Source organism: Rhinopithecus bieti, unplaced genomic scaffold, assembly GCF_001698545.2.
Source record: "Rhinopithecus bieti isolate Rb0 unplaced genomic scaffold, ASM169854v2 scaffold_12783, whole genome shotgun sequence".
In the NCBI taxonomy this organism is placed as follows: domain Eukaryota; kingdom Metazoa; phylum Chordata; class Mammalia; order Primates; family Cercopithecidae; genus Rhinopithecus; species Rhinopithecus bieti.
This window is the reverse complement of record NW_016807262.1, coordinates 31,758-59,151: the sequence shown is the minus strand read 5'-3', so window position 1 is coordinate 59,151 and position 27,394 is coordinate 31,758. Positions and strand designations below refer to the sequence as shown.

The 27,394-nt window shown below is 40.3% G+C and overlaps 1 protein-coding gene across 5 annotated transcripts in view; it reads left to right on the top strand.

Annotated features, from left to right (window-relative positions):
- LOC108535098 (low affinity sodium-glucose cotransporter) overlaps positions 1-24,124 on the top strand; it is a 52,955-nt gene extending 28,831 nt beyond the window's left edge. For 2 of the 5 annotated variants that reach the window (XM_017880813.1, XM_017880816.1), the window contains exons 6-15: positions 1,453-1,558; positions 4,369-4,449; positions 6,620-6,840; positions 8,668-8,803; positions 10,610-10,717; positions 12,287-12,437; positions 15,759-15,927; positions 17,099-17,314; positions 20,296-20,398; positions 23,174-24,124. In XM_017880813.1, coding sequence (XP_017736302.1) covers positions 1,453-1,558; positions 4,369-4,449; positions 6,620-6,840; positions 8,668-8,803; positions 10,610-10,717; positions 12,287-12,437; positions 15,759-15,927; positions 17,099-17,314; positions 20,296-20,398; positions 23,174-23,385 — 1,503 coding nt within the window. In that variant the 3' untranslated portion in view covers positions 23,386-24,124. Of the gene's footprint in view, positions 1-1,452; positions 1,559-2,398; positions 2,721-4,368; positions 4,450-6,619; positions 6,841-8,667; positions 8,804-10,609; positions 10,718-12,286; positions 12,438-14,846; positions 14,919-15,758; positions 15,928-17,098; positions 17,315-20,295; positions 20,399-23,173 lie in introns of those variants that run through there. The other 3 variants (XM_017880812.1, XM_017880814.1, XM_017880815.1) reach the window with 3 other exon arrangements.
- The last annotated feature ends 3,270 nt before the right edge of the window (positions 24,125-27,394 follow it).

Genomic DNA, 27,394 nt, shown 5'->3' with positions numbered 1-27,394 from the left:
GTCTCTTAAAAACGGACTCAGTTCTGTTAATAATTTTAGGAAAATTAAAACGAGCAGATAATTATAAAAATCCTCATTGGCAAACAGGAATACTAATTTTAAGAACATATATTTTATTCGTTTTATATATATATATATACACACACATATAATAACTAGCAGGAAATTGTCCTGAATTATTCATGTTAATTATGCTGAGCCAAACCTTGTAGATAGGAAAATGTACTTCCCACTGAAATATGTTTGCCTTAGAGAGATTTCTAAGTTGATCATAAGCTCCCTTTTTTATGGTTAGACCTAAGGGCCCTAGGAGGGTCAGAGACACATGTAATTAATTGAATTCCAGCCAGCATCATGCTTTTACAGCACAGTCTGCATAATCTAAATTAATTCTACATTTTAAACTTCAATTTCAAAACTAATCATAACTGACCCCCCAATTCAAACCAATTTTCAATCATTGTAGCACATATATATTTGGAATATATATGAAACAATGTTCTTTGGTTGTATTCTATTTTGGTACATACATTCTTTCTTTCTTTCTTTCTTTTTTTTTTTTTTTTTTTTTTGAGACGGAGTCTCGCTCTGTCGCCCGGGCTGGAGTGCAGTGGTGCGATCTCGGCTCACTGCAAGCTCCGCCTCCTGGGTTCATGCCATTTTCCTGCCTCAGCCTCTGAGTACCTGGGACTACAAGCCCCCGGCCACCATGCCCAGCCCATTTTTTGTATTTTTAGTAGAGACGGGGTTTCACCGTGTTAGCCCAGCCCATTTTTTGTATTTTTAGTAGAGACGGGGTTTCACCGTGTTAGCCAGGATGGTGTCGATCTCCTGATCTCGTGATCCACCCGCCTCAGTCTCCCAAAGTGCTGGGATTACAGGCTTGAGCTACCCCGCCCGGCTGCTTGGTACATACTTTCTATCCAATTACCGCTCACTGCAGCCTCAAACTCCTGGGCTCGAGGAGAAGATATGTTTCTAAATACTCCATCGCAGTCGAGGAGCTTCCTATAAGCAATTACTCAGCCTCTCTAAGCCTCATGGTACAGAAAAAGTTCTCAGGACATGTCACCTCATTTAATAAGCACCTCAACTGAGCAAAGAACTAACTTCTATGAGAATATAGAAGAGAGTGAAGACAGTGAAAATCAGTTTTGAGGCTTTATGGAAGGTATTCCTCTGGGGCCATCTCAGTGCATTTCTTGAAGGATAAGTAGGAGTCTATCAGAAAAAGAACTAACTTCTATGAGAATATAGAAGAGAGTGAAGACAGTGAAAATCAGTTTTGAGGCTTTATGGAAGGTATTCCTCTGGGGCCATCTCAGTGCATTTCTTGAAGGATAAGTAGGAATCTATCAGAAACAGAAGGGTTAAGAAGAGTGGACATTGGGACAGAGAAACCAGTGGCCTCAAATGCACGTTTCTTTCTCATCCTGACTGTTCCCTTTTCAGTCAGACATGTTCGCTGGCGCTGTATCCATCAAGCTGGCCTTGGGATTGGACCTTTACCTGGCAATCTTCATCCTCTTGGCTATGACTGCTGTTTACACCATCACTGGTGAGTATGTTGTATATTTTCCTCACTCAGACTGTCTTTTGCTGATCCCACCCCAACCTGCAATTAGCATTCTCAGTGTTAGCCTTGTCGCTGCCGAGGTAAAGGCACCATTTCATTCCCACTATGAGAGTCAAGCACAGCACCAGAAACACAACTAGAGCATAGAACACAGAATCCTCCGTATTAGAAGTGAGTATCTTGATGGAAGGGAATTATGTGGGGGATGGGGTAGGAAACAGGTCATTTGGTTCAGCTATGTGTTTGGTACCCAGACTGGCACTCAGAATTCAGCATATCATCCCCACAGACGGTTGGGAGGAAATAGCAGCTCAGACAGGAGACTAGCAAATGAAAGGTGAGGTTCAAATGAACACAGGATGCCAGGGCATGGCCTTGGCCGTGAATGGTACAGTTGAGAGAGGAGAACTGGAGCAGTGGGTTGCTGGTGGGACATGATGTGTGACAATAGTCCAAGCAGGCCCTCGTGAACCAGGTATGTTGATATGCTGCTCATGCATACTAACATAAAAATTAAAGTATACCAGCTGAGTTGGAAGACGTAAGGAAAAATACCAGCTAGAACAGTCAAAACAGTTTGGGGCCATTTCGGTGCATTTGAGCTGTCAACCTAAAATAAGTGACAGAGAGACCAACTCTCCAAAATGAGGAGTTTCTTCGGGAATAGTGAGGGATTGCAAACAGGATACATGTCCTATGGCAGACCATAGGACTTCCAAGGGGGTTGGGGCAAAGGGGAGACTTTTAAAGACAGAGAGCAAAAGTCCATATAAGCTGTTTTGAAACAAAGATGATTGTTTCACCTGCTTCTTGCANAAAGAACTAACTTCTATGAGAATATAGAAGAGAGTGAAGACAGTGAAAATCAGTTTTGAGGCTTTATGGAAGGTATTCCTCTGGGGCCATCTCAGTGCATTTCTTGAAGGATAAGTAGGAATCTATCAGAAACAGAAGGGTTAAGAAGAGTGGACATTGGGACAGAGAAACCAGTGGCCTCAAATGCACGTTTCTTTCTCATCCTGACTGTTCCCTTTTCAGTCAGACATGTTCGCTGGCGCTGTATCCATCAAGCTGGCCTTGGGATTGGACCTTTACCTGGCAATCTTCATCCTCTTGGCTATGACTGCTGTTTACACCATCACTGGTGAGTATGTTGTATATTTTCCTCACTCAGACTGTCTTTTGCTGATCCCACCCCAACCTGCAATTAGCATTCTCAGTGTTAGCCTTGTCGCTGCCGAGGTAAAGGCACCATTTCATTCCCACTATGAGAGTCAAGCACAGCACCAGAAACACAACTAGAGCATAGAACACAGAATCCTCCGTATTAGAAGTGAGTATCTTGATGGAAGGGAATTATGTGGGGATGGGGTAGGAAACAGGTCATTTGGTTCAGCTATGTGTTTGGTACCCAGACTGGCACTCAGAATTCAGCATATCATCCCCACAGACGGTTGGGAGGAAATAGCAGCTCAGACAGGAGACTAGCAAATGAAAGGTGAGGTTCAAATGAACACAGGATGCCAGGGCATGGCCTTGGCCGTGAATGGTACAGTTGAGAGAGGAGAACTGGAGCAGTGGGTTGCTGGTGGGACATGATGTGTGACAATAGTCCAAGCAGGCCCTCGTGAACCAGGTATGTTGATATGCTGCTCATGCATACTAACATAAAATTAAAGTATACCAGCTGAGTTGGAAGACGTAAGGAAAATACCAGCTAGAACAGTCAAAACAGTTTTGGGGCCATTTCGGTGCATTTGAGCTGTCAACCTAAAATAAGTGACAGAGAGACCAACTCTCCAAAATGAGGAGTTTCTTCGGGAATAGTGAGGGATTGCAAACAGGATACATGTCCTATGGCAGACCATAGGACTTCCAAGGGGTTGGGGCAAAGGGGAGACTTTTAAAGACAGAGAGCAAAAGTCCATATAAGCTGTTTTGAAACAAAGATGATTGTTTCACCTGCTTCTTGCAGGTGCTGGTGTTTGTTTATTGGTGGTACTGGCTGTTGCTAGGAGACAGTCTTCATGATAATGTCTTCCAACAGTTCCTGTTCCCGGCATAGGTGTATGAGGGCCCTACCTGCATGGCCTCCCAGCCCCATTTTGTTAGGGTTTAACGTAAGTGTCTCTATTTTGGTACAGACTTCCACAGAGCATGTGTTTCAGAATAAGGGAGCGATAAGGGCATGAGTCTCCTGTGTTCAGGATTCATCTTATTTTCTCATGACACTCTCATAAAGGGAATATCTTGTTGCAGGTGCTGGTGACTAACTAGTCTGACAGCCCAGTTAGTCTAGACTTGAAAAAGAAGCTGGGTTTGGGTTTTTGTTGTTGTTGTTCAACACTACAGCAAAAGACAAAACACAGTAACTATCTGGTACTGAATTAATGAAACAATAATACGTTCCAACACTAGAGCAAAAGTGGTTTCGCTAGATATTTTAGAGCAAGTGCACTGTGCTGAATGGGTGTAAATTGAGGGATTGTTAAGAGAAACTTTCATAGTATTAAAGTGCTGCCTTTTCCCCTGCTTAATATTCAAAAACTGACACAAAGATGAAACTTCACTGTAATTCACAGAAACTTTGAATCAGGGCAAAGCAAGGGAATTAGGAGAACCAGTGCTGAGGAGATCATGATGTCAGGACAAGCTTGTGGCTCACCTAGGAGCTTTTGATGTCTTCTACTGGGTCATTTCCAGGGTTCTGGGTGGAGGAGAACCCAGTGGTGAAGGCAAATACATGGGAACACATGGATAAAATGCCCTGGTTCTTTTCTTTCTCTCACCAGGGGGGTTGGCCTCGGTGATTTACACAGACACCCTCCAGACCATCATCATGCTGATTGGCTCTTTTATTCTCATGGGGTTTGGTAAGTGATGACCCTGCGTGCAGTGCCCAGGGGCCAGAAGTCACGGGACTTGTTTCTGTTCAGTCTGTCTGCTCCTTATTGGGATGCCTTCCAGTTCCATCTGGTCACACTTTCTCGTCATTTATATAATCCCCATCACTGAAATAACTGCCTGACTTCTTTCTTGCTTTATTATCTCAGTGTAAGGAAATAGATGGTGGGGAAAAGAACATTACTTTCTTTTAAAAATTATTGCTGGCCAGGCGCGGTGGCTCAAGCCTGTAATCCCAGGACTTTGGGAGGCCGAGACGGGCAGATCACAAGGTCAGGAGATCGAGACCATCCTGGCTAACACGGTGAAACCCCGTCTGCATTAAAAAATACGAAAAACTAGTCAGGCGAGGTGGTGGGCACCTATAGTCCCAGCTACTCGGGAGGCTGAGGCAGGAGAATGGCGTAAACCCAGGAGGCGGAGCTTGCAGTGAGCTGAGATCCGGCCACTGCACTCCAGCCTGGGCAACAGAGCAAGACTCCGTCTCAAAAAAAAAAAAATTATTGCTTAGGTAAGTTATCTCATTTAACCTTAATTTCTTTGTGTGAAGCATAGACAAAATCAGTAGCAGTGGGTTGATAATTTTACAGAAGTATTTGTACATTAGATTCAAAGTCTAGAAACCTTTCATTTACACAGAATTTTTATGAAATGAAGGATTCAATAGTAGGAAAAATTTTGAGAACTGAATATTAGTTCAACTGAATCATACACAGACATAGAATACACAACCTATCTTTGTGTATCTAACAATGTATTGTAGTGGATTTTCATCCAAAACATCCATAACCTCATTATGACTATTTTGGATGGAAATCTATTGCATTGTGACAATACACAAATATAGGTTGGAGTTTTCTTAATAATGCTCACTTATTAGTATCGTTCAGTTCATTGCCATCAAGCAATATTGACCTAATTTACAGCTTGCCAATATTTGTTTTCTCTTATTATGGTATTTATCTTTGCATAGGAAAACTAGCCATACTGGACGGCGTGGATACAGGACAGTTCGATCACTGCAGAATGTTTCTGTTGCACAGTGCCACTCCAGAGGCTAGTTGTTAGCACCAGTTCTTTGTGTACTTTCTATTCAGTTATCCAGAACTTCTGTGCTGTTCTTGTTCATGGTGCCTTGGTTTCTGGCCTCAGTGATGCTCTCCCTGGCATTAGGTCTCTAAACCTCAATTCTGCCATCTTTAGGATGAAGAGGGGGACTCTCATCCCTTAGAGTCTCCTATGTATTTTTGTTACAATCCATATTTATCTAATCAAAGCAACTTCCTTGTATTGTCTGTATCCTCCACTCGGCTAAGTTCCTGCCTTGCACATTTATTTTGCACATGATCCTAGCACGGTGTTTGGCACATAGTAGTCCTTCAGCTAAATAATGAAGTAGATTAATGTTAACTCAACCCTATAATTGTATAATACCCTGATGAATTTTTCATCATTTAAAGCTATACTAAGCTACCCCAGATGCCTGGGCTCAGCTTTTTAAGAGCAATCACAATTCTCTTCTGTACCTGACTAGCCTTTCCAGACCCGAACAGGCTGAGTCTCATCATTTTCCCTTGTCACGTCTAACCTGCCACCCCCAATTTCTGCCTCTTATCTTTCCAATTTTTTTTATTGTAACAGGCAAAATATAATGTTGCACCAGAAAGCCAGATTGCAAGTAAGATCAAAAGAGCCAAGCTCTGGGTCAAGAAGAGAGGCCTTTTCCTCCTGATCTTTTCAGAGGAGCTGGGGCTTTCTGATGGATAATTTCATGGGGCTCACTTTGTTAGTTCACCTTCCAGTTTGCTTATGCTCTAAATGGTTCTGAGATATCAGTGTCGGCCTGTTGGATAACAGCTTCGTTTTTACCTTAAAAGAGACACTAACTCAAAATTTCAAAGAGCAATATAGGAAGACAAGTCAGAGTTATTTGCTTTCTGTACTTCGTGAAAGTCAATCTGGTAGCATAGGCAGTGCCAGTGGAGGTACCAGAAAGACATGGATCTGGGAGAGGGTCACTAAGGATTGGACTGGGCTGATGGGAGGTGCTTGTGTACCTCCACCAAAAAGTAGTCATCATAAACATTGGACGTCTTAGATTTCAGTAAGACATCTCATTTTACTCTGATGCCTTTTTAGCATTTAACGAAGTTGGAGGTTACGAGAGCTTTACCGAGAAGTACATGAATGCCATCCCGTCCGTAGTCGAGGGAGACAACTTGACAATCAGTGCCAGCTGCTACACACCTCGGGAGGACTCCTTCCACATCTTCCGAGATCCTGTGACTGGGGACATTCCATGGCCCGGAATTATATTTGGAATGCCCATTACAGCTTTGTGGTACTGGTGCACAAATCAGGTGAAGTGTGTGTGTGTGTGTGTGTCTGTGTGTGTGTCTGTGTGTGTACATGTGTTTGTTGTTCTTGTCTCATAGAAAAACATTTAGTTTCCATTTTGCACACACATCGTTTAAAGAGTCAAACACTTCTTCATTTTTGTTTTTTGTGTTTTTTTAGGTGGAGTCTCACTCTGTCACACAGACTGGAGTGCAGTGGCATGATCTCAACTAACTGCAACCTCCACCTCCCGGGTTCAGGTGATTCTCCTGCCTCAGCCTCCTGAGTAGCTGGGATTACAGGTGTGCACCACCACGCCCGGCTAACTTTTGTATTTTCAGTAGAGACAGGGTTTCACCATGATGTTGGCCAGGCTGGTCTCAAACACCTGACCTCAGGTGATCTGCCCACCTCGGCGTCTCAAAGTACTGAGATTACAGGGATGAGCCACCACACCCAGCTTTAAGAGTCAAGCACTTCTACAAAGCTTGCTATTTAGAAACAGCTGCACGGTACCCTGCTTTCTACCCTATTTCTTGTCCTTCAGAGGCAAATGCTTTCAGCTCTTTTAAGTAAGTGTTTTGGCATTTATTTCTGTTCCCTAAATCCTTGTGTTCAGTGTGCAGTCTGTGAGCCATCAACATGGACATCACCTTGGAGCTCACTAGGAATAAATGCTCTCAGACCCTATAACCCTATCTAGACCCTTTGAATTGGAATCTGCTCATTAACTTGATCCCCAAGTGATTCAGATAAATGCTTGTGTTGCTCCCTGTTGGTTTTAGGATTTTATTGTTGGCTTCCCTATGATGAAGGATGAGAGTTTAGCTGTCTTTCAATTTTCCCTTCCCAGCCCCATGCAAGCACACTTGTTCCCCCATCCTCCCAATAGCTGTCAATCACAATTTTGGAGAGATCAGCATTCGGTGCCACCATTTTTGTGACTACCCGAATGTAATTCACATGAACCATGTGATGTACATTCCCTGACTTTTCCTTAGCTTTTTTTTTGTTGTTGTTGTTCCTGGAATTAATAATTTTAAGTCTTGTTTTCTTTCTTTTTAAAAAAACATTATTTTTTGAATAGAGACAGGGTCTCACTATGTTGTCTAGGCTAGTCTCAAACTCCTGGACTCCAGCAATCCTTCTGTCTCAGCCTCCCAAAGTGCTGCACTTACAGGTGTGAGCCACCGCACCTGGCCAATTCTTAATTTTTCATTTTGAATTTTCTTACTAATTATTACTCATTGAATGAAAGGTTCTCCTAGAGTCTTTTGCCCTCTCACAGTCTGGCAGCACTCCCTCTGGTGCCCAACTAACTTATCCAATGACCCCTTCACTGTCATCTTTGGGAATTCATTTTTGCCCTACTCAGGTTATTTCTCCTTTTTCCAGTATCACCAGTTGTCTTCTTTCTTAGTTTATTCCGTCTTTCGGGGCAAATCCAAGCCTTCAGTATCTTCCTGAGCTAGGCCTCAGGAAGTGAGAGTGAGTGAGAATGTGTGATATTTGTGTTTCTGTGCCTGGCTTATTTCATGTAGCGTAATGACCTCCAGTTCCATCCGTGTTGCTGCAAATGACAGGGCTTCGTTGTTGTGTGTGGCTGAATGGTTTTGCATTGTGTATTATGCACATTTTCCTAATCCACTCATCCGCTGATGGACACTCAGGCTGATTCCACATGCTGGCTATTGTGAACAGTGCTGCAGTGAACATAAGAGTGCAGATAGCTCTTTGGTATACTGGTCCACATCATTTCTTATGGCAACATTAAACTCTGGAAAGAGACACTCACTGCCTTGGAAATCATCCCCTGGTTGTTTCATGAGTGTGTCACGTTCTCCCGGCAGGTCATCGTGCAGCGCTGCCTGAGTGGCAAGGACATGTCTCACGTGAAAGCCGCTTGCCTCATGTGTGCTTACCTGAAGCTGCTGCCCATGTTCCTCATGGTGATGCCAGGGATGATCAGCCGCATCCTGTACACAGGTAAGCCCTGAATCCGTATGTTCTCTCTTTTTTTTATGCTTGTATTCTGAGAAGTGTTCTTAAAATGTCATAAAGCCTTGAGAAAATCCATTCTGGATGGAAGTAAAAGCAGAATTCCAGGTGGAGGGCACAGCCTGCACAGCGGTCAAAGGCAGGAAAATGTGGCATATTGAACGCTCTGTTCCTTTATCCTTTTCATACCATCTGCCTGTCTCATAGACATTTGAGTCTGTGAGTTCCGTCTTCATGAGTTGCTTAGATTTAAGGAAGTCCAGAGAATATGGCAAAACGACACTGCAGGATGAGGTAGGATTGGGTTAATTTGAGTCGAGTGAGCTGTACTGTCTGAGTTTGGTGACATCTCTGACTGAGAAGGTCTTGGTCCCTCTGAGAAAACTGGAGAACTGAATCAGTTTTCACTGCTTTGGAATCAGGCTGTTTGAGGATATGTAAATTTCTGAGTCAGCTGAGAGTAACTGCTAGTGTTGAATTCAACTTCCTTTATTATGAAAAGTGAAGAAAATATAACCAAATTTTTCTTGACTTATCGAGGAATCATTTTTATCGAGGTAATCCATCAGATAACACTAAATCCACGTCATGTTTTCTCAACTGGGCATCAGTCGATTTCACTGAAATATTGTTAAGTGAACATCAAGGAACCAGCATCCTTCTTATTGCAGCTTTGTAATATTCTTTATAAGGGTAAAGAATATTCATGCCTGTAATCTCACCTACTTGGGAGGCTGAGGCAGGAGAATCGCTTGAGGCCCAGGACTTTGAGACCAGCCTGAACAATACAGCAAGATCCCATCTCTAAGTAATAAGATAAAGTAGCTAGGCATGATGGTGTGTTCCTATAGTCTCAGCTGCTTGGGAGGCTGAGGCGGGAGGATTGCTTGAGCCCAGGAATTCAAGGCTACAGTGAACTATGATTGCACCATTGCACTACAGCTTGGGTGACAAAGTGAGATCCCATCTCTTCAAAAAAAACAGTGTAGGTATCTAACTAGTGGGGAATGGCCAAAGAAATTATTGTGCACCTCCTTTATGGAAAAATGAAAACAGGAGACTGAAGACTATCTCAAAACTTGGGAAAATACTGAGGTTAGGATACTAAGTGTAAAAGAAACTTGAAAATAATGTCTCAACAACTACCATAGTTTTACAAAAAAGACATTTCTCTATAGAAAAAGATTAGGAAGGAATGAAAAGAAGCTAATGTGCTGAGGTGTTATTTTTCTGGGTGATTCTTTATCAAGCCTCCCTGTCTGTTGTCATAATGTCGTTTAAGCAAAAACAAAAACCAACAAGGTATTGTGCAACTGCCACAGAGGTGAGGCATCATGACACATGGGACAGTCACCCAACTGACCATCAAAAGCGACACCTCTTGTTAGATGCAGGTGAAAGATACTAGGCTAAATGTGACTGCACTCAGGACCTAACTTCCCGTTGCTATTGTTGTCAATCTCTTGAGTTCTGTGTTCCTGGAAGAATGTCTTCTTTTGCTGTTTTCCCAGAGGATGGGGTCCACTCCCTCTGCTCAAATGCTCTTGCTAGGCCACGTCCCAAGAGAGCCCCTGTCCCATTGGTCAGTGCAAGGGGGCTACAGGGATGAGATACTTAGGGTTGTGTTTTGGGAATAGAGGGGCCAGATCTATGGTATGGAGTTCAAAGTTGAATCTTCAGTTTCCAGGCAAATATCTTTCCTTCCTTATGATCTTACAACTTTTCTCTTTGTTTAATGGTTGTTGGTTTTGCCTATTTGGGCCTCACTGGACTCACTTCTGAATTCTTCTTCAGATAAGGTAGCATGTGTGGTACCTTCTGAATGCGTGAAACACTGTGGCGTTGATGTCGGCTGCACTAACTATGCATACCCAACGATGGTGCTGGAACTGATGCCCCAAGGTAGGAAAATGTCCCTGCTGAGACAGCCGCAGAGCCCTGTCTACAGACGGGTCTCGTGGAAGGGTTATGGTGCAATTCTTGTACCTTCCATTAATTCAATCCTACTCATCAGACATTTCTTGAGCACCTTCCACAGGCTACCAGCTCTGTGCTAGGCCTGAACATTTCAGAGATGAACCAGGTACAACTACTGTTAGAAGAATTCTTACTCCTTCAGATTCGAGACTGTTTTCTGAGGCAGCCAAGAACAAATTAAATGATCCATTTGTCAATAAAAGAGTTGCATAGTCATAAACTTGTAAACACAAGACCTAGAGGTAAACTATTTTTTCTGCTTTTTGTGGGCTAGTGATAACCAAATAAACCAAACAGAATAAACTATTTATCCTTCTTTTTGGAGGGCATTTTTGGGGCTAGTGATAACCGAATAATAGATCTCAATCTATTTAATCTGCAACTATTTATTGAGTGCCTACTAAGTGCCAGGCACTGCTTTGGTGCTAACAAAACATCAGTGAAATAGGCACAAAGTCCCCTACCTCTTGGAACTCAAAATCTAGTAGTGTGAGATAGAAAATAAACCACATAGGAAATACGCAAATTATTAGGATGCCAGAAGGTGATCATTGCTGTGAACAGAAATGGAGCAGGGTACAGAGCTCAGGACTTGACCAGGTGATCTCGTACCCCATCAAGAGTTGGCTACACTTCTTCCACCTTCCTCCACCCTGACACACAGGAGGGAGGAAGGGACCAGGGCTCACAACCATGACACCACATACTCCCCATCCACACACACTCTGTCCCAGGAGGGCTAGGGCCATTATTAATGGGCAGAGGGAACTGGAGGATGAAGTTCCCATCATGGCTCAAAACTCTTGGCTTTGTCCCTCCAAAGACTTGTTTAGCAGAACCACCTACTGGACTTCTTCCTCTCCAGTTCTCTTAAGTCTTCAGGAAGCCAACAGCCCCTACCCAAAGAAAGACAGTGTGATGTTGTTTCCTCTCTTCTAAAACTGGGTTCCAGTAGATGATCTCTAAGTTCATGTTTAAGACTAAAATTCTTTTTGCTTTAATCTGTCCCCTCAAGCATTTATTTTTTGAGTTACAAACAACTCAATTACACTCTTTAAGTTATTTTAAAATGTACAATTAATTTATTACTGATGATGGTTACCCTGCTTTCCTATCAAACAGTAGGTCTTATTCATTCTCTCTTTTCTGTACCCATTAACCATCCCGCCACCACCCCTAGTCCGCCATACCCTTCCCAGCCTCTGGTAACCATCCTTCTGCTCTCTATATCCATGAGTTCAATTGTTTTTGATTTTTAGATGACACAAGTAAGTGAGAACATGTGATGTTTTGTCTTTCTGTGCCTGACTTAGTTATACTGGATTATTCTCAGGTGACCAGGAAAATATGCAGGAAACTCCACATGCTGATGTGTATTGATAAGGACATCAGTTAACCAATGTTCCCGATGGTGCTTTTACCTTTCAACGCTCTCTGGTTTAGCAAGGCGCTGTCCAGCCACTAACCAGTGCTTGTACCCTCTCCTGGCTCCAGGACTGCGACGCCTGATGCTTTCGGTCATGCTGGCCTCTCTCATGAGCTCCCTGACCTCCATCTTCAACAGCGCCAGCACCCTCTTCGCTATTGACCTCTACACCAAGGTGCGAAAGCAAGTGTCGGAGAAAGAGATCCTGATAGCTGGACGGTGAGTTCCCACCTAGAATCCTCTGGAGAAGTGCAGACGTAGAAGTGAACTAGAGTTCCCTTGCCTTTGACTTTGGTGAAAGTAATCCTAGCATCTGGGTGCGGTGATGAGACATTGGAGTACATCGAATTCAAGTGATCACTTTCCAGATACAAAAATTTGAACCATATCTTTAAATAATCACTTTTTCAGTCTTTGAAATGCTTCTGAATGAATGGCTCTTATTTCTTCCCCTCCTCACATCACCCCCCTATTCACAGCTTCATAAAACTCCACCAGTATTTTAATGGGGTGTAAAATTCCCACCTACTCTGATAGGTGAATGCATTGTTTCTAGCAGTTTCTGTGTATATCACATGGAGGTAACAGAGTACGTCTTCTACACATGAACACAGAGGACTTTATCAGTCATATTCATGAATGATGGGGCTGTGTTACAAAGGAGCAGAGAAGAGACTAATTCCAAGAGGATGCTTGGAGAGTTAAGTCAACCCAGGGGACCCTGAGCAGCCTGGGGGCCTTGAAGATAGTGGGAGTGAGATGGAAGGAAATGAGGAAAAAATGGATACCAGAATGTCCTTCTTCCCCTTCACAATTTTCGAGAAGACCCTATATTATCATGGCTTTTTTTTTTTTTTTTTTTTTTGGACAGTGTTTCACTCTTTTTGCCCAGGCTGGAGTGCAATGGCACACTCCCAACTCACTGCAACTGCTGCCTCCCAGGTTCAAGCGATTCGCCTGCCTCAGCCTCCTGAGTAACTGGGATTACAGGCGCCCGCCACCATGCCCAGCTAATGTTTTGTATTTTTAGTAGAGATAGGGATTCACAGTGTTGGCCAGGCTGGTCCCAAACTACTGACCTTGGGTGATCCATTCTCCTCGGCCTCCCAAAGTGCTGGGATTACAGGTGTGAGCCACCGCCCCTGGCCTGTCACAGCATTTTGTAAAATGTTTTAAAAATCAAAGTACAGCACACATAAAGAAAACAGATAAAACATGGATGCACAGCTCAGAGATGCTTCACAAAATGAGGACCCATGTAACCATCGATCAAGTCAAGACATGGAAATTGCCAGCACCCAGAAGCTCGTCTTGGGCTACATCATTCCAAAGCTAACCACTGTGACTTGTGACGTGATAGCTTAGTCTTTTCCAACTTCATGCTATTATAAGTAGAATAATTGCATTTGTATCCCTTGAAATATGATTTTTTTTTTTAAGACGGAGTCTTGCTCTGTCACCAAGCTAGAGTGCAGTGGCACGATCTTGGCTCACTGCAACCTCTGCCTCCCAAATTAAAGCGATTCTCCTGCCTCGGCCTCCTGAGTAGCTGGGACTACAGGCACCCACCACCATGCCTGGCTAATTTTTGTATTTTTAGTAGAGACGGAGTTTCACCATGTTGGCCAGATGGTCTTGATCTCTTGACCTCATGATCCGTCCACCTCGGCCTCCCAAAGTCCTGGGATTACAGGCGTGAGCCACTACCACCTGCCGAAATATGGCTTATTTTGCTCATGTTATGTTTGCAACATTCAACCGTGTTACTATGTGTAGTTGTAGTATAATCATTTTCTTTCTCTGTGATGTTCCGCTGTAGTCAGATATCCGAATTTGTCTAGTCTTTTCAAAGAAATTGGTATCAAGAGAAACTGACAAACTATTTAAAAGACTGTCCTTTGTTGTTGACAGTAACAATAGCTTTAGCAAACTAAACACTTGGGGAAAAACCCAAAGGTCTCACTTGGCCCAGAGCTTGACTCTGGACAAATGCTGTAGGAGAGGGAGTACAGGAAGGCAGGAGCATACTTGTAGTAGAGAAAGTACTGGTTGGTGTTCAGGAGGCCCAAGATGCAGTCATCCCACTAATAGGTGTATGATCTTGGACACACATCCTCCTTAAGTCTCAATGATAAAGCAATGACTTGTTCTTTTCCCTTCTCTCTCTGTGTGTTATCAAATGCCTACTATCTCACAAAACACAAATAGGAAAAAAACACATATGCTTTTAAAATTCCTGCCTCATGGAATGTATGCCTTTGTCAGGAAGATAGATAATTAATAAAGGTATGCTACCTCAGGTGACCAGAGGCACTAGAAAGACAAAGCAGGAAGAAAGGATGGAAGCAACCTCATCCAGGTGTTCAGGGAGTCCTCTCTGAGGGGGTGGTGCCTGCAGGAAGTGTGGGAGTGAAGCCCATGGTGCTCTCAGGGAAGGAACAATGAGGGCTGCTTTCCTCCTACAGTCACGTATGTGGTATGTTTGAGAACAACCAGGAGTGAGGTTCGCCCGTGAGAAGCCAGTGGGAGAGTGAAGATGAAGAGCAAGGTCAGAAAGGTGCCTGGAGGCGAGGTCATGCAGGGCCATTGAAGTCATAACAAGACAGGATTTTATTCTACATGTCATAGGAAACTGGAACTGAATGAGTTGGGAAAGCACGTGACTTGCCTTCCAATGGTGATGAAAAATAAATACCAACAGTAAGTGTAATTTATTGAATCCTTAGTGTGGTTTAGGCATTATGCTAAGACTTCCCATAGTTTATCACATTTAGTTGTTGCAAGGATGCAGTGATTTTGTAATGTTTAAATGAGACACTTGTCTCCTTCAGTCTCCTGCCCAAATACTTGTTCCTTCCTCCACCCCACAACTGCTTCTCTGTTTCATGTGAGCAGAGAGATGAATGGCCTTTTATGCACATTCTAGTAAATTACGTTGGTTCATTTACTCACACAACAAGCACAGACAACGCTGGAGCTTGGAAAGGTGAAGAAGTCATGCTCCCTGGACAACAGGAGCCTTTAACACGCTTTTTACCTGCTGAAGTACTCAAGTAGTAAAATGCACAAGTTAGTATTTCTTGCTGATTTACTCAACATTCTGAGGTAGAGGCTGTTTCCATTCTAACCTATGCAAACCAACTTTGTTCCCTGCAAGCTAGGAAAAGAACAAAAAATGGGTCTGCTTTCTTTATTGTACAAATAATTGCTGGTTAATAGAAACAGTGTGGTACTTACTTCCAATTGATATACTACATCTAGTGTGTTGGAGTTATTAATCGCTGATATTTTAACTTCTTATGAATAGATATTTAATCTCATAGATGAAGCTATTATGATTGATTATAGACAAGCAATTGCTTTATGGCATTTTACTAAAAGATCACCATTAAGCACAGCATGGGTGTATGTACGGTCGAGGAGCTTGATTTTGTTTGGAAAATCAATGAATGGCACAAGAATGAACTCTAGAACTAAAGCACAGTGGAAGTACCTATAGTGCTTTTGTTTAATGTTTAAATTATGTTGTTTTCTTCTCAGAATATTTGTTATTCTATTAACTGTTGTGAGCATTGTGTGGGTCCCATTGGTACAAGTGTCTCAAAATGGACAACTAATCCATTACACAGAATCAATTTCTAGCTACCTTGGACCTCCAATTGCAGCTGTCTTTGTGCTTGCCATCTTCTGTAAAAGAGTCAATGAACAGGTAAATGAAAACTGGAAAAAAATTTCCCTGCTGGAGTGAGAAAAAATTGTTTATTTCACTGGGGTATCAAAATACATTCTTTCTACCCTATTTATGCAAGTCATGGCCCATCTTAATTTTAGTTGAGGTCAGCCACAATTCCTGATCCTTACTAAAGTATAAAAATATAGCACGCATTCATAGTACAGTCTTTATGTGTTTATTACAAAGTATTACATACATACACGGTGCAGAGTTGAGGAACATGTTTGGGAGGCAGACTGCCAGGGCCCAATCATGGCTATACCACCTAATCGTGTTGTGATCCTAAGCAAATTACTTGAGTCTCTGTAAAATGAAGATAATGATAGCACCTATCCTATGGGATTGTTGTGAGGATTAAGTGGGATGAAATATGTGAAATTCTTAGAAGAGAAAACCTACCACACTAGTAAGAATTCAAAATATGTTCATTGCTATTTTGATATATGTAATTAATTGATTATTGTGCATCATGTACCCTTAATCTTTCCATGTTTCCTAAGTACTGCCTTACTATTATGATTTTCAGATGAGGAACAGGTGCAGAGGGGTTAGTATCTATGTGCTTTCCACATGTTACTTAGTATTAGTAAGTGGGATCTTGGTATTCAGGCTTAGATCTTCTTCCATCCAAAGCTCACACCATTAGTCTCCATGCAATACTGTTTTTCTAAAACATGACATCTTGAGCAAAGGAACAGACACATGTTTCCACCCCCATCAACTCCTCACAGACATAAATTATCAAGAGCTTCACAGAACTGTCAAAACTACCTAATACCAGCTCTGGAAATTGTGTAACATAATTGATACTTTTGCTTATTTTATCAAATAAATCACAAGTGTTTTGATCTAACTGTGAAACGAAAGTCAAGGAAAACTTCAGCTTGGGTCAGTGTAGACAGTAGTGTCCTGGTATTGGAGAATCAACAACGGTGCAGTGTTATGTACAGTTCAGGACCATGGAAAGCAGCATCCAACTAACAAGCACTGGTATTTGCAATTTTCTCTACTTCAGTAACCTTGTGCCCAGGGTTAGCCATTTGTGGGTCCTTAACTGAGAAAGCAGGCAGGATTATAATTATGACTTACTTGAATAAGCTTCTCATATTTTCTAAACATTCTGATTTTCTTCTTGCTTCTTTTGCAGGGAGCATTCTGGGGTCTAAGGGTCGGACTTGCCATGGGCCTCATTCGTATGATAACAGAGTTTGTTTATGGAACAGCGAGTTGCTTGGCTCCAAGTACCTGTCCCAAGATTATCTGTGGAGTGCACTATCTCTACTTTTCCATCATTCTCTTTTTTGGGTCCATGCTGGTCGTCCTGGGAATTTCCCTCTTAACAAAACCCATTCCTGATGTACATGTGAGTGATGAGTAATGGATATATGCTAATTTTAAAATAAGAGTTATTTGCCTTTTAGTGTATGAGTGTATGAGTTCCAGGAAATGTATTTATTGTACCTCTAGAGCTAGAAGAACCCTAAGATTATCATTCGGTTATTGAAATAAAGAACAGTTTGCACCTAGTATGTGCAAAGCACAGTGAATTAAAAAGTAAGAGATTAGAAAATGGACATTATATTCTGTAAATTTCACAGTGTAGTTGGGAAGTCATTCTACAGCATTGTCATAGGACACCAGGAAGAGAATAATTGGTGCTTCCAAAGACACTGGGAAAGACTTCACAGCAGGGCTGTCATCTGGGCTGTGCCTGTTTGGGCCAATAGGATTTCATATACAGCACGAACACTGACTGGCACAGAGATGGAGGGAAAGTACATGGTACCAGGGGGCAGGAAAAGAAAGAATAGAATAATGAGATGCATTTTTGCCTTTCAATTTAGCAAAATGTTTAATATGAATAATATTTAATGTTAGTGGTTAATATTAGCATTGTGGGAAAACACAGTCCAACTGTTGGAAAGTACATTGATTTTATAATTATGTAGAGCATGGAAAGTACATGGATTTTTAATTTATGTAGGGCAGGGTAGTATTTATGGATAATTTACGATATTATGATCAGCAATCCCGTTTTAGGAGTTTTTGTTGTTTAAAATAGTTGTTCAAGTAGGTAAAATGTGTTAGGATTTTCTCTGCAAAGTTTTTCAAACGGAAGTAGCCTGGGGAAAAATCCGATTTCATATGAAGGGGAAAGATCAACAACAGTGCATTGACATTATACGCTGCTTAGAACACGAGGGGCTTATTATTTGTTTTGAAAAAATGTTCATAATATGGTTAAGTGGAAAAAATATGTGAGATTGTGCAGAATAATATAATGTATAATAGCACTTTCTGAAATAAAACACATGTAGGCATATAGATGTTTGTCTAAGCATACAAAAAAAAATCTTAGAGCATATCCACCTAAGATTTTCAACAAGAGGCATTTCAGGGAGTGGGGAGACACTATAGGGGCCTGGCAAATATTAATTAATTATTTTTAAAATGTAAACACTGCTTATATACTAATATTGTTTGAATTGTTTGAATTTATGACTAAATATGTGTAGCTTTTATATATTTTGAATGTATCACTCATAATTTTTGAAGCAATGCTTCTTTATGTATTTTCCTGAGAAGTGGCCAGTAGATTATGTGTGGATGGGAAACCTGAAATAAGCACAGTTCAAAATGTTTTACCAAGGACATGTCACTGAAATTCCTAACTAAATAGTTACACTGAATATTGAGTTAGATGAAAGAACACTAGAAAACCTAGTTTTTCAATAAATATATATGTTAAATTCTTACTTGCCAATAGGAATAAACAATTTAATTTTTTGTAGGAAAATTTTTTTAGGAAAAAATTTTAGGAAAAAAATATTGCCTGAAGGACCAAGTGAGACCATTTTTCTGATTTGTTTCTGTTTCATTAATATGCTGCGAGGTTTAACTTTCAAAATAGACTTGATAAATATCATGGTTATTTCAGAGAAAGTCATGAAAACTGTTGTGAATCTAGCCTAACAGTGCAGAAATGAGATGTCCCAGGATGATAGTCTTTCAGCAAAACTAGTAATTACGCTATGCAAGTTAAAAAGAAGTTGAAGAACTCCCAAGAAGAGAGTTTTAACAAAGAAAGTGGATCTAGTACAAGAAATCCTGTGAATAAGAGCTTATGAAGATATGATTAGGAATCTTACTGAGAAGGTGAAGGCGTATGTCAAGAACAAATAAAACCAATTACAAATTCTAGTAAATTTGTGCAAGAAAGTCATGAGCCAAATTAAAATGAGGCATAACTTAGAATATGATAGATTATAAAGGTTTAAAACCCATTGAATCCAGAGCCCGGCACGGTGGGCTCACGTCTGTCATCCAGCCCAGCACTTTGGGAGCCCAAGGTGGGTGGATCATCTGAGGTCAGGGGTTTGAGACAGCCTGGTCAAAACCTAGTGAGAACACCATCTCTGCTAAAAATACAAAGATTAGCGAGGCCGTTGCTGGCAGTCCACCTTATGTAATCCCAGCTACTTGGGAGGCTGAGGCAGGAGAATTGGCTTGAGCCGCAGGAGGGTGGAGGCTTGCAGTGAGCCAAGATCGCACCACTGCACAGCGCCGCCAGACCACCCTCCCCAGCTGGGCGACAAGATGAGAAACCCATCTTATTAAAAACAAACAAGAAAAAAAAGCGCATTGTTATAACTTAGAGCAATTTCTTAGATGACCCAGGGCGACCCTTCTTGTGGTCCAGTTGGTACATACAGCATCAATTCTATTTATTTTCAAATGCTTAAATCAACATACAGACTACTATGGAATCTTATATATTTAGCAGAAAATAATAAATTACATAAAGCATGATAGTTTAAAATGATGGTCAGCTGACAGCAGTTTGAGGTGGGTTAGAAAAGGTGGTGTGTAGGTAGCTAATTGCACTGAATTCAAGAATAGCACATAAGATACCAGCCAAATGTGATGAATCCAGAAATGAATTTAAGAGATAGTTTGAAAGTTATAAAGCAAAGAATAGATAGAACTGAATTAAATAATGATGTGGCTATAACTTGGATGTTAAGGACAATGAGTGAAGCTGGCGTATAGTGTAGGTTAGCTAAATCTTCAACTTTGCTGAAATTACAAATCCAGAAGTAGGTTATTTTTAAGTATATCATTTGAGGTTCTGAATAGCAACCAGAAGAATTAAAAACAGAAAAAAAAATTTTAAATGATTAGTGTGTTTTGGTGAGTATAGTAGGAGGCCTTTTCTTTGCGATCTATATTCTCCTATGTGGTTTGACTTTTTAAAAAACCAGACAATAAACAAAGGTACCATTGCATTATATTATTGCAAACATTTACCTATTACTAATGTATTTTTGTATGGTCCCTGTTCAGCTGTACCGCCTGTGCTGGGTTCTTCGGAACAGTACAGAGGAGCGAATCGATATAGATGCAGAAGAGAAAAGTCAGGAAGAAACAGATGATGGTGTTGAAGAAGGTAATATTTGATTTACATTTGGTTTTCATGTAGGAACTCTGTGCACAGGCTTTCTAAATGGTTTTCTTTTAATGTTATTAAATCCAGCTTCTGAAAAGGCTGTTAGATTTATGATAAACTGAAACTTAAAATTTTTAGCTTTCCAAAAATCAAGACAATATTATTAAATCCATCTATTCATCTGCCTGTCCATTGGTTTGTCCCCCCCATCATCCATCCGTAGTTACTGAGATCTCAGTCAGTTACAGACTCGCCTGTTCCTAGTTACATAGTAAGTGTTCAATCTTTTTTTTTTTTTTTTTTTATGAGACAGAGTCTCGCTCTGTCGCCCAGGCTGGAGTGCAGTGGCCGGATCTCAGCTCACTGCAAGCCCGGCCTCCCGGGTTCACGCCATTCTCCTGCCTCAGCCTCCCGAGTAGCTGGGACCACAGGCGGCCGCCACCTCGCCTGGCTAGTTTTTTGTATTTTTTAGTAGAGACGGGGTTTCACCGTGTTCGCCAGGATGGTCTCGATCTCCTGACCTTGTGATCCGCCCGTCTGGGCCTCCCAAAGTGCTGGGATTACAGGCTTGAGCCACCGCGCCCGGCCAAGTGTTCAATCTTGATTGACTGCAAATAAGCATCTAGCCCCACCTTCTCTCCAACTTTATTTCTCAGTATTTTCTCTAACAGACCCTCTATTCCAGGCAGACAGCTTTTCTCACTTTTCCCACATGTGCCAAGCTCCCTAAAATATTTCTACCTCCTGTCCGAGAGAAAAAAATGCTTATTCTTTAAAACTAAGTTCTAATCTCACTTCCTTCATGAAAATTTCTCCATCAAGTCATCCCTATGGCTCTTTGTTTACCTAATATTTTTTAAGCCTCAGATAAGGTTTAGCACTTCACAATATGTTGTCTTAAATTGGACAATAATTGCTTTGTCTGTTTTGGTTTGGTTTCTTCAAAGTGAAGGAAGAGTCAATGCTTTCTGTTCTTTTTGATTTTTTATATCAGTGTTCCTGAGTATGACTGGCCTATCATTTTCTGGTTTTGTACTAAGTTTTTGGTTTTTCTATTACGATTATAGAGTTATCACAGAATGAATCAGAAATTAGCCCATTTTTCCATTTTATGAAAATATTTCAGTAAGATTGAAATAATGTTGCCATTGAATGTTGGTATTTTGCCAATAATACCATAAGGGCTGTGTGTGTGTATGTGTGTGTGTGTGTGTTGCACATCTTAATTACTGATCACATTTATATAATGGCTATGGAACTATTTAGAGTTTCCATTTCGTCATTAATCACTTTTGGAAAATTATGTATTTCTAGGATTGTGTCCATTTAGTGCACATTGTAAATATATTGGCACAGAGTTATTCATAGTGTCTACTTATCCATCTATGCTGCCTCTATAGTCGTGTTATCCTTTTTTAATCTCTAGTATATTTTGTGATTTATCTTTTTTCTTAATCTTACTAAAGATTTGTCTAGTTGGCCGGGCGCGGTGGCTCAAGCCTGTAATCCCAGCACTTTGGGAGGCCGAGACGGGCGGATCACGAGGTCAGGAGATCGAGACCATCCTGGCTAACACGGTGAAACCCCGTCTCTACTGAAAAATACAAAAAATTAGCCGGGCGAGGTGGCGGGCGCCTGTAATCCCAGCTACTCGGGAGGCTGAGGCAGGAGAATGGCGTGAACCTGGGAGGCGGAGCTTGCAGTGAGCTGAGATCCGGCCACAGCACCCCAGCCTGGGCGGCAGAGCGAGACTCCGTCTCAAAAAAAAAAAAGATTTGTCTAGTTTACTTTTCTCAAAGAACTAACTTCTGGCTTTGTCATTTCTATTATTTTGCTTCTTTTCTGTTTCATCCTTTCTGTTTTTATTTGTATTCCCTTCCATTTACATTATTTGGGTTTATTCTCTTATTTTTTTACTAAGTTGGATATTAACTCATTCATTTCCTCTGGAAATTTGATTTTTCTTTTGATTTTTCTTTGATTGTTCTTTTCTATATAAATAACTAAGGCCATGTAAATTTCCCTCAAAGCAATACTGTTTTAAATCTGACAGCTTTTAATTTGTATAATTTTCATTATCATTTATTTTGAAGTACAACCTTACTTTATGATTTTTATAAACATTTGAGTTTAGAAGTATTAAATTTTCCAGTGCTGCAACAGATAGCCATATATATGAGTCTTTTTGTATTTTTGCCAGTATAACTTGGGGATAGATTTTGTGGAGTTTAGTTGTTGGGTCAAAGGGTTCATGCCTATATGATTTTTGCAATATGCTACTAATTCCCCTACTAATTTCCATGCAAACTCACTAATTATGTTGTGAAACTTCGGAATTTTTCCCACTGATAGATGAGAAAGTGGTATAGGTTTAGTTTAAATCTCTCTTTTTTGGGTGAGCTTGAGAACCATGTGTCTTTTTTCTTTCAGCTCTTTATTCATCTCTCTAATATGCTGACATGGGCTGTTGATAGCCTTTTCTTACCGATTTTTAGAAACCTGTTATATATTAAAGATATTAAACCCTTTGTAATAGAATACGCAAATGTTTCCCCCATTTTGTCGTTTGTTTTTACTTTGTTTATTGAACTTTATGCCATGCAAAAGTTGCCTGTTTTTATATGATTAAATCTATCTACATTTTCTCAGGGATTCCTCTTAACATTCCCAGGTGATTGTAATCATTTTTTACCGTCATAGGTACTACACTGACAAGGATTTCTAGTTCTTTTGTGATCTAGATCTTCTGCAATCATTTGCTTATCTTTGTTCCAGATTATCCTGAGCAATCACGTGGATGCCTCAAGAAAGCTTATGACTTGTTCTGTGGTTTGCAGAAGGGACCCAAGCTAACCAAGGAGGAAGAGGAAGCCTTGAGAAAGCAGCTCACAGACACATCTGAGAGGCCCTTGTGGAGGACAATAGTGAACATCAACGCCATCCTCCTCCTGGCTGTGGTGGTCTTTATTCATGGCTACTATGCCTGAACTGTATCTGAGCCATTGGAATAATGAATAATTCTTAATAATGAACCAAAGGATAATTTGAGTGATTTTCATTTTATAGTGTGTTGTGTGGCAAAAAAAATCAGCAGTTGGTAATTTTATCCAATGAGATGACTACAGACTTGATATTTTGCTTTTGTTGTTCCTTTGTGTCACTAAGAGTTGATATAAAAGTGTGAAGTGACCTCTACGTGTGTAAACAAGGCACACAGGTCTAAATTTTATTTTTCCAGCTTTATTGAGGTATAGTAAACAAATGAAAATTGTTTATATTTAGGATGTATGATGTGATGATTTGATATATGTATACCTTCTGAAACAATAACCACAATCAAGTTAACACATCTATCACCTCACATGTTTACCTTTTCTCTGTGTGTGGTAAGAACAACTGAGAGACTCTTAGTAAATTTCGAGCACACAATACAGTATTATTAGCTATAGTCACCATGCTGTCCTTTGCACCCTCAGAATATATTCATCTTATGAGTGAAGGTTTGTACTCTTTGACTAATACCTCCCCAGTTACCTACCTCTTCACCCCAGGCAACCATCATCTACTCTCTGCTGCTATGAGTTCAACTTCTCACTGCAGCACTATTCACAATAGCTAAGATACAGAAACAATTTAAGTGTGCTGTGATGAATGATGAGAATGTTATATATATACTTAATAGAATACTATTCAGCCATAAAAACGAAGGAAATCCTGCCACTTGTAACAATGTGGATGAACCTGCAGAACATTATGCTAAGTGAAATAAGCCAGACACAGAAAGACAAATGCTATAGGATCTCACTTATATGTGAAGCCTTAAAATGAAAATGACCAAGTGATATGGTTTGGCTGTGTCCCCATCCAACTCTCATCATGGGTTGTAGTTCCCATAATCTCCACGCGTTGTGGGAAGGATCTGGTGGGAGGTAATTGAATTGTGAGGGTGGTTATCCCCATGCTGCTGCTGCTGTGATAATGAGTTCTCATGAGATCTGATGGTTTTATAAGGGGCTTTCCCCCCACTTCACTTGGCACTTCTTTCTCTTGCCACCTTGTGAAGAAGGATGTGTTGTTCCACCATGACTGAAAGTTTCCTGAGGCCTCAGCCATGCTGAACTGTGAGTTCACTAAACCTCTTTCCTGTATAAATTACCCAGTCTTGGGTATGTCTTTATTAGCAGTGTGAGAATAGACTAATACACCAGGCAAATTGCCCCACCTCATACTTGCTTTCTGAAGTTTCCAGAGATTTCCATTTGAAAAGAATGCCTCTTCCAACTCTGCCTCACCTAGTAACCTCCTCATCTACACAACAGTGACTTCTCCTGTGGAGCGACCTTCACTCAGTTACTTCAAGGATTTAAAAAATAAAAATATTTTCTAATAGTTGATGGAGGTGAACTAGAAATATCCATTGTAAATATCTTTTAAATATACTGGAAATTATTGCTTACATCTTAAAGTCATTTGTCACTAAATACTAAAACATCAAACCATTGATTTTTAACTGCTTCATTAAAATATAATTCATATAGTATAAAATGTATCTATTTAGAGCATATAATTCAGTGTATTTTAATATATTCACAGAGTTTTCCAATAATTATCAAAATCTAATTTTAGATATTAACATTTATTGGCATTCTTGAATATATGTATTTCTCTTTATTTCTGTTTTAACACAGTGAATGACAATTATCTCTATGTAGAATTGTAGAGAGGTTTAAAACACCTTTTTGTAAGCAAGTCAACAAACTAAAATATGTTTTAATAAATTACGTAAGAAACATGGAAGACGGCCAGGCGCAGTGGCTCACACCTGTAATCCCAGCACTTTGGGAGGATGAGGCGGGCGCATGACAAGGTCAGGAGTTCAAGACAAGCTTGGCCAACATAGTGAAACCCTGTCTCTACTAAAAATACAAAAAATTAGCTTGGCGTGGTGGCACACGCCTGTAGTCCCAGCTACTTGGGAGCCTGAGGCAGGAGAATAGTTTGAACCCGGGAGGCGGAGGTTGCAGTGAGCCAAGACTGTGCCACTGCACTCCAGCCTGGGTGACAGAGTGAGACTCCGTCTCAAAAAAAAAAAAAAACATGGAAGAGAGAGCACTTTCAGCACATGCTGGAGACTGTCTCTTCCTGGGTAAAATAATAAAATTAAACACATGTATCATATTGTTATAAAAATCCAAACAATGCCCTTGGGTCTGTAGAATTAAATATAATACTCTTCACTGACAACCCAATCCTCTCATCTACTGTCACTAACTTCCCAAAGAAGTGTTGACAGGTTAAAACATGCGTTCCAGTAAGTAATTTTTCTATTCATTTATATACATATGTAAACATACACATACATTTACAAAATGTAATCTTCCTTTATGTGTTAATTTTGTGACTGGCTTTTTCACATAAAATATATCTTGGAGATCTTTGCCTATCTGTACAAATAGATCTCCCTCATTTTTCTTATACTTGCACTATTGTTCCATAGGATAGTTCACTATAATTTGGCCACTTTTCTAGTGAGGAACATTCATGTTGGTTTCAATTATTTGCTATTATCTACAATACTCAAAGAGACATACCTGTATATTCATCTTTTGACATGCTAATTTTATTTTCTTTAACTCTATTTTCCTAGAAATAGAATACTGGAGCAAAGGGTACAAGCATTAATATTTTGATTAAAAATTATGTTTCAAAAGAATTTGCTAATTTATATTCTCATCAGTGTATGAGAGTTTTATTTACTCACATGCTTGACTACAGGGTATATTATCAATCGTCAATTTTTGTCAGCTTGATTGAAAAATAATTTCATTTTTTAAATTGGTGTTTCTCCACTTACTAGTGAGATTGTATATGTTTGCATGTATTTATTGCTATTCATATTTTTTCCGTGAATTACTTGATATCCTTTACCAACTCTCAAATTCATTTACAGATATTCTTTACATATTCTGTATATTATTTGTATATGAATAGCAAATATTTTTTCTTAGAGTCTGTGTCTTGCTTTGTAACTTTATGTTGTCTTTTATCGTACAGAAGCTTTAATTTATATTTAGTCAAATTGCTTCATTTTCTTATGGCTTCTGGGTTTTGTGACTTACTTTCAATTGTCTTTTTAGGGTTTTGTTGTCTTTGTTTTGTTTGAAATGACATACATGAAATCCTACATTATATTGCAATTCACTTTTTTCTCTTTATACTGCAGTGTGGACATTACTAAGCCTAACTAATGTAGATCAAATGTGTTTATTTTAATTTCTGCCTAATAATTTATAATATTGAGTGTATTTGATTTCCTTAGCAATTCCCCCTTTTTCTTTTCTTTTTTTTAAGACAAGTTCTTGCTCTGTCGCCCAAGCTGGAATGCAGTGGCACTATCACGGTTTGCTGCAGCCTCCAACTTCTGGGCTCAATGATTCAGTAAGGCCAGAAATTAAAAGAAAAAGAAAAACTTCTGGGTCAAAGAAATCCTCCTGCCTCAGCCTTCCAAGTATCTGGGACTACAGGCATATGCTACCACACCCTATTTTTTTTAGAGATGGGATCTTGCCATGTTGCCCAGGCTGATCTTGAACTCCTGGCTTCAAGTTACTCACCTCAGCCTCCCAAAGGGCTGCGAATACAGGCATGAGCTACTGCACCCAGCCAACAATTCCCCTTTATATGGACATTCAGGTTAAGTACCCTTTGCCACTACAAATAGTGTTGTAGCAATCATCTTTCACACTGGATGATTTCATTTCTACAGGATAGAATCTTTGTAGTGGTATGACTCAGCCATAGCTATGTTTAGTTACACTTTTAATAGCTACTGATTAGTCACTTTGCAAAAAGTTGATGCAATTCACATTCCTATCAACAGGGAACAAGCAGGAGGACTGTTTCCCCTGTAGGCTCAGTAGCAACAAAAGTTGTTGCTTTTTCAAATATATATATATATATATGTATGTATAGCTAATTTTCTTGGTGAAAATCTCA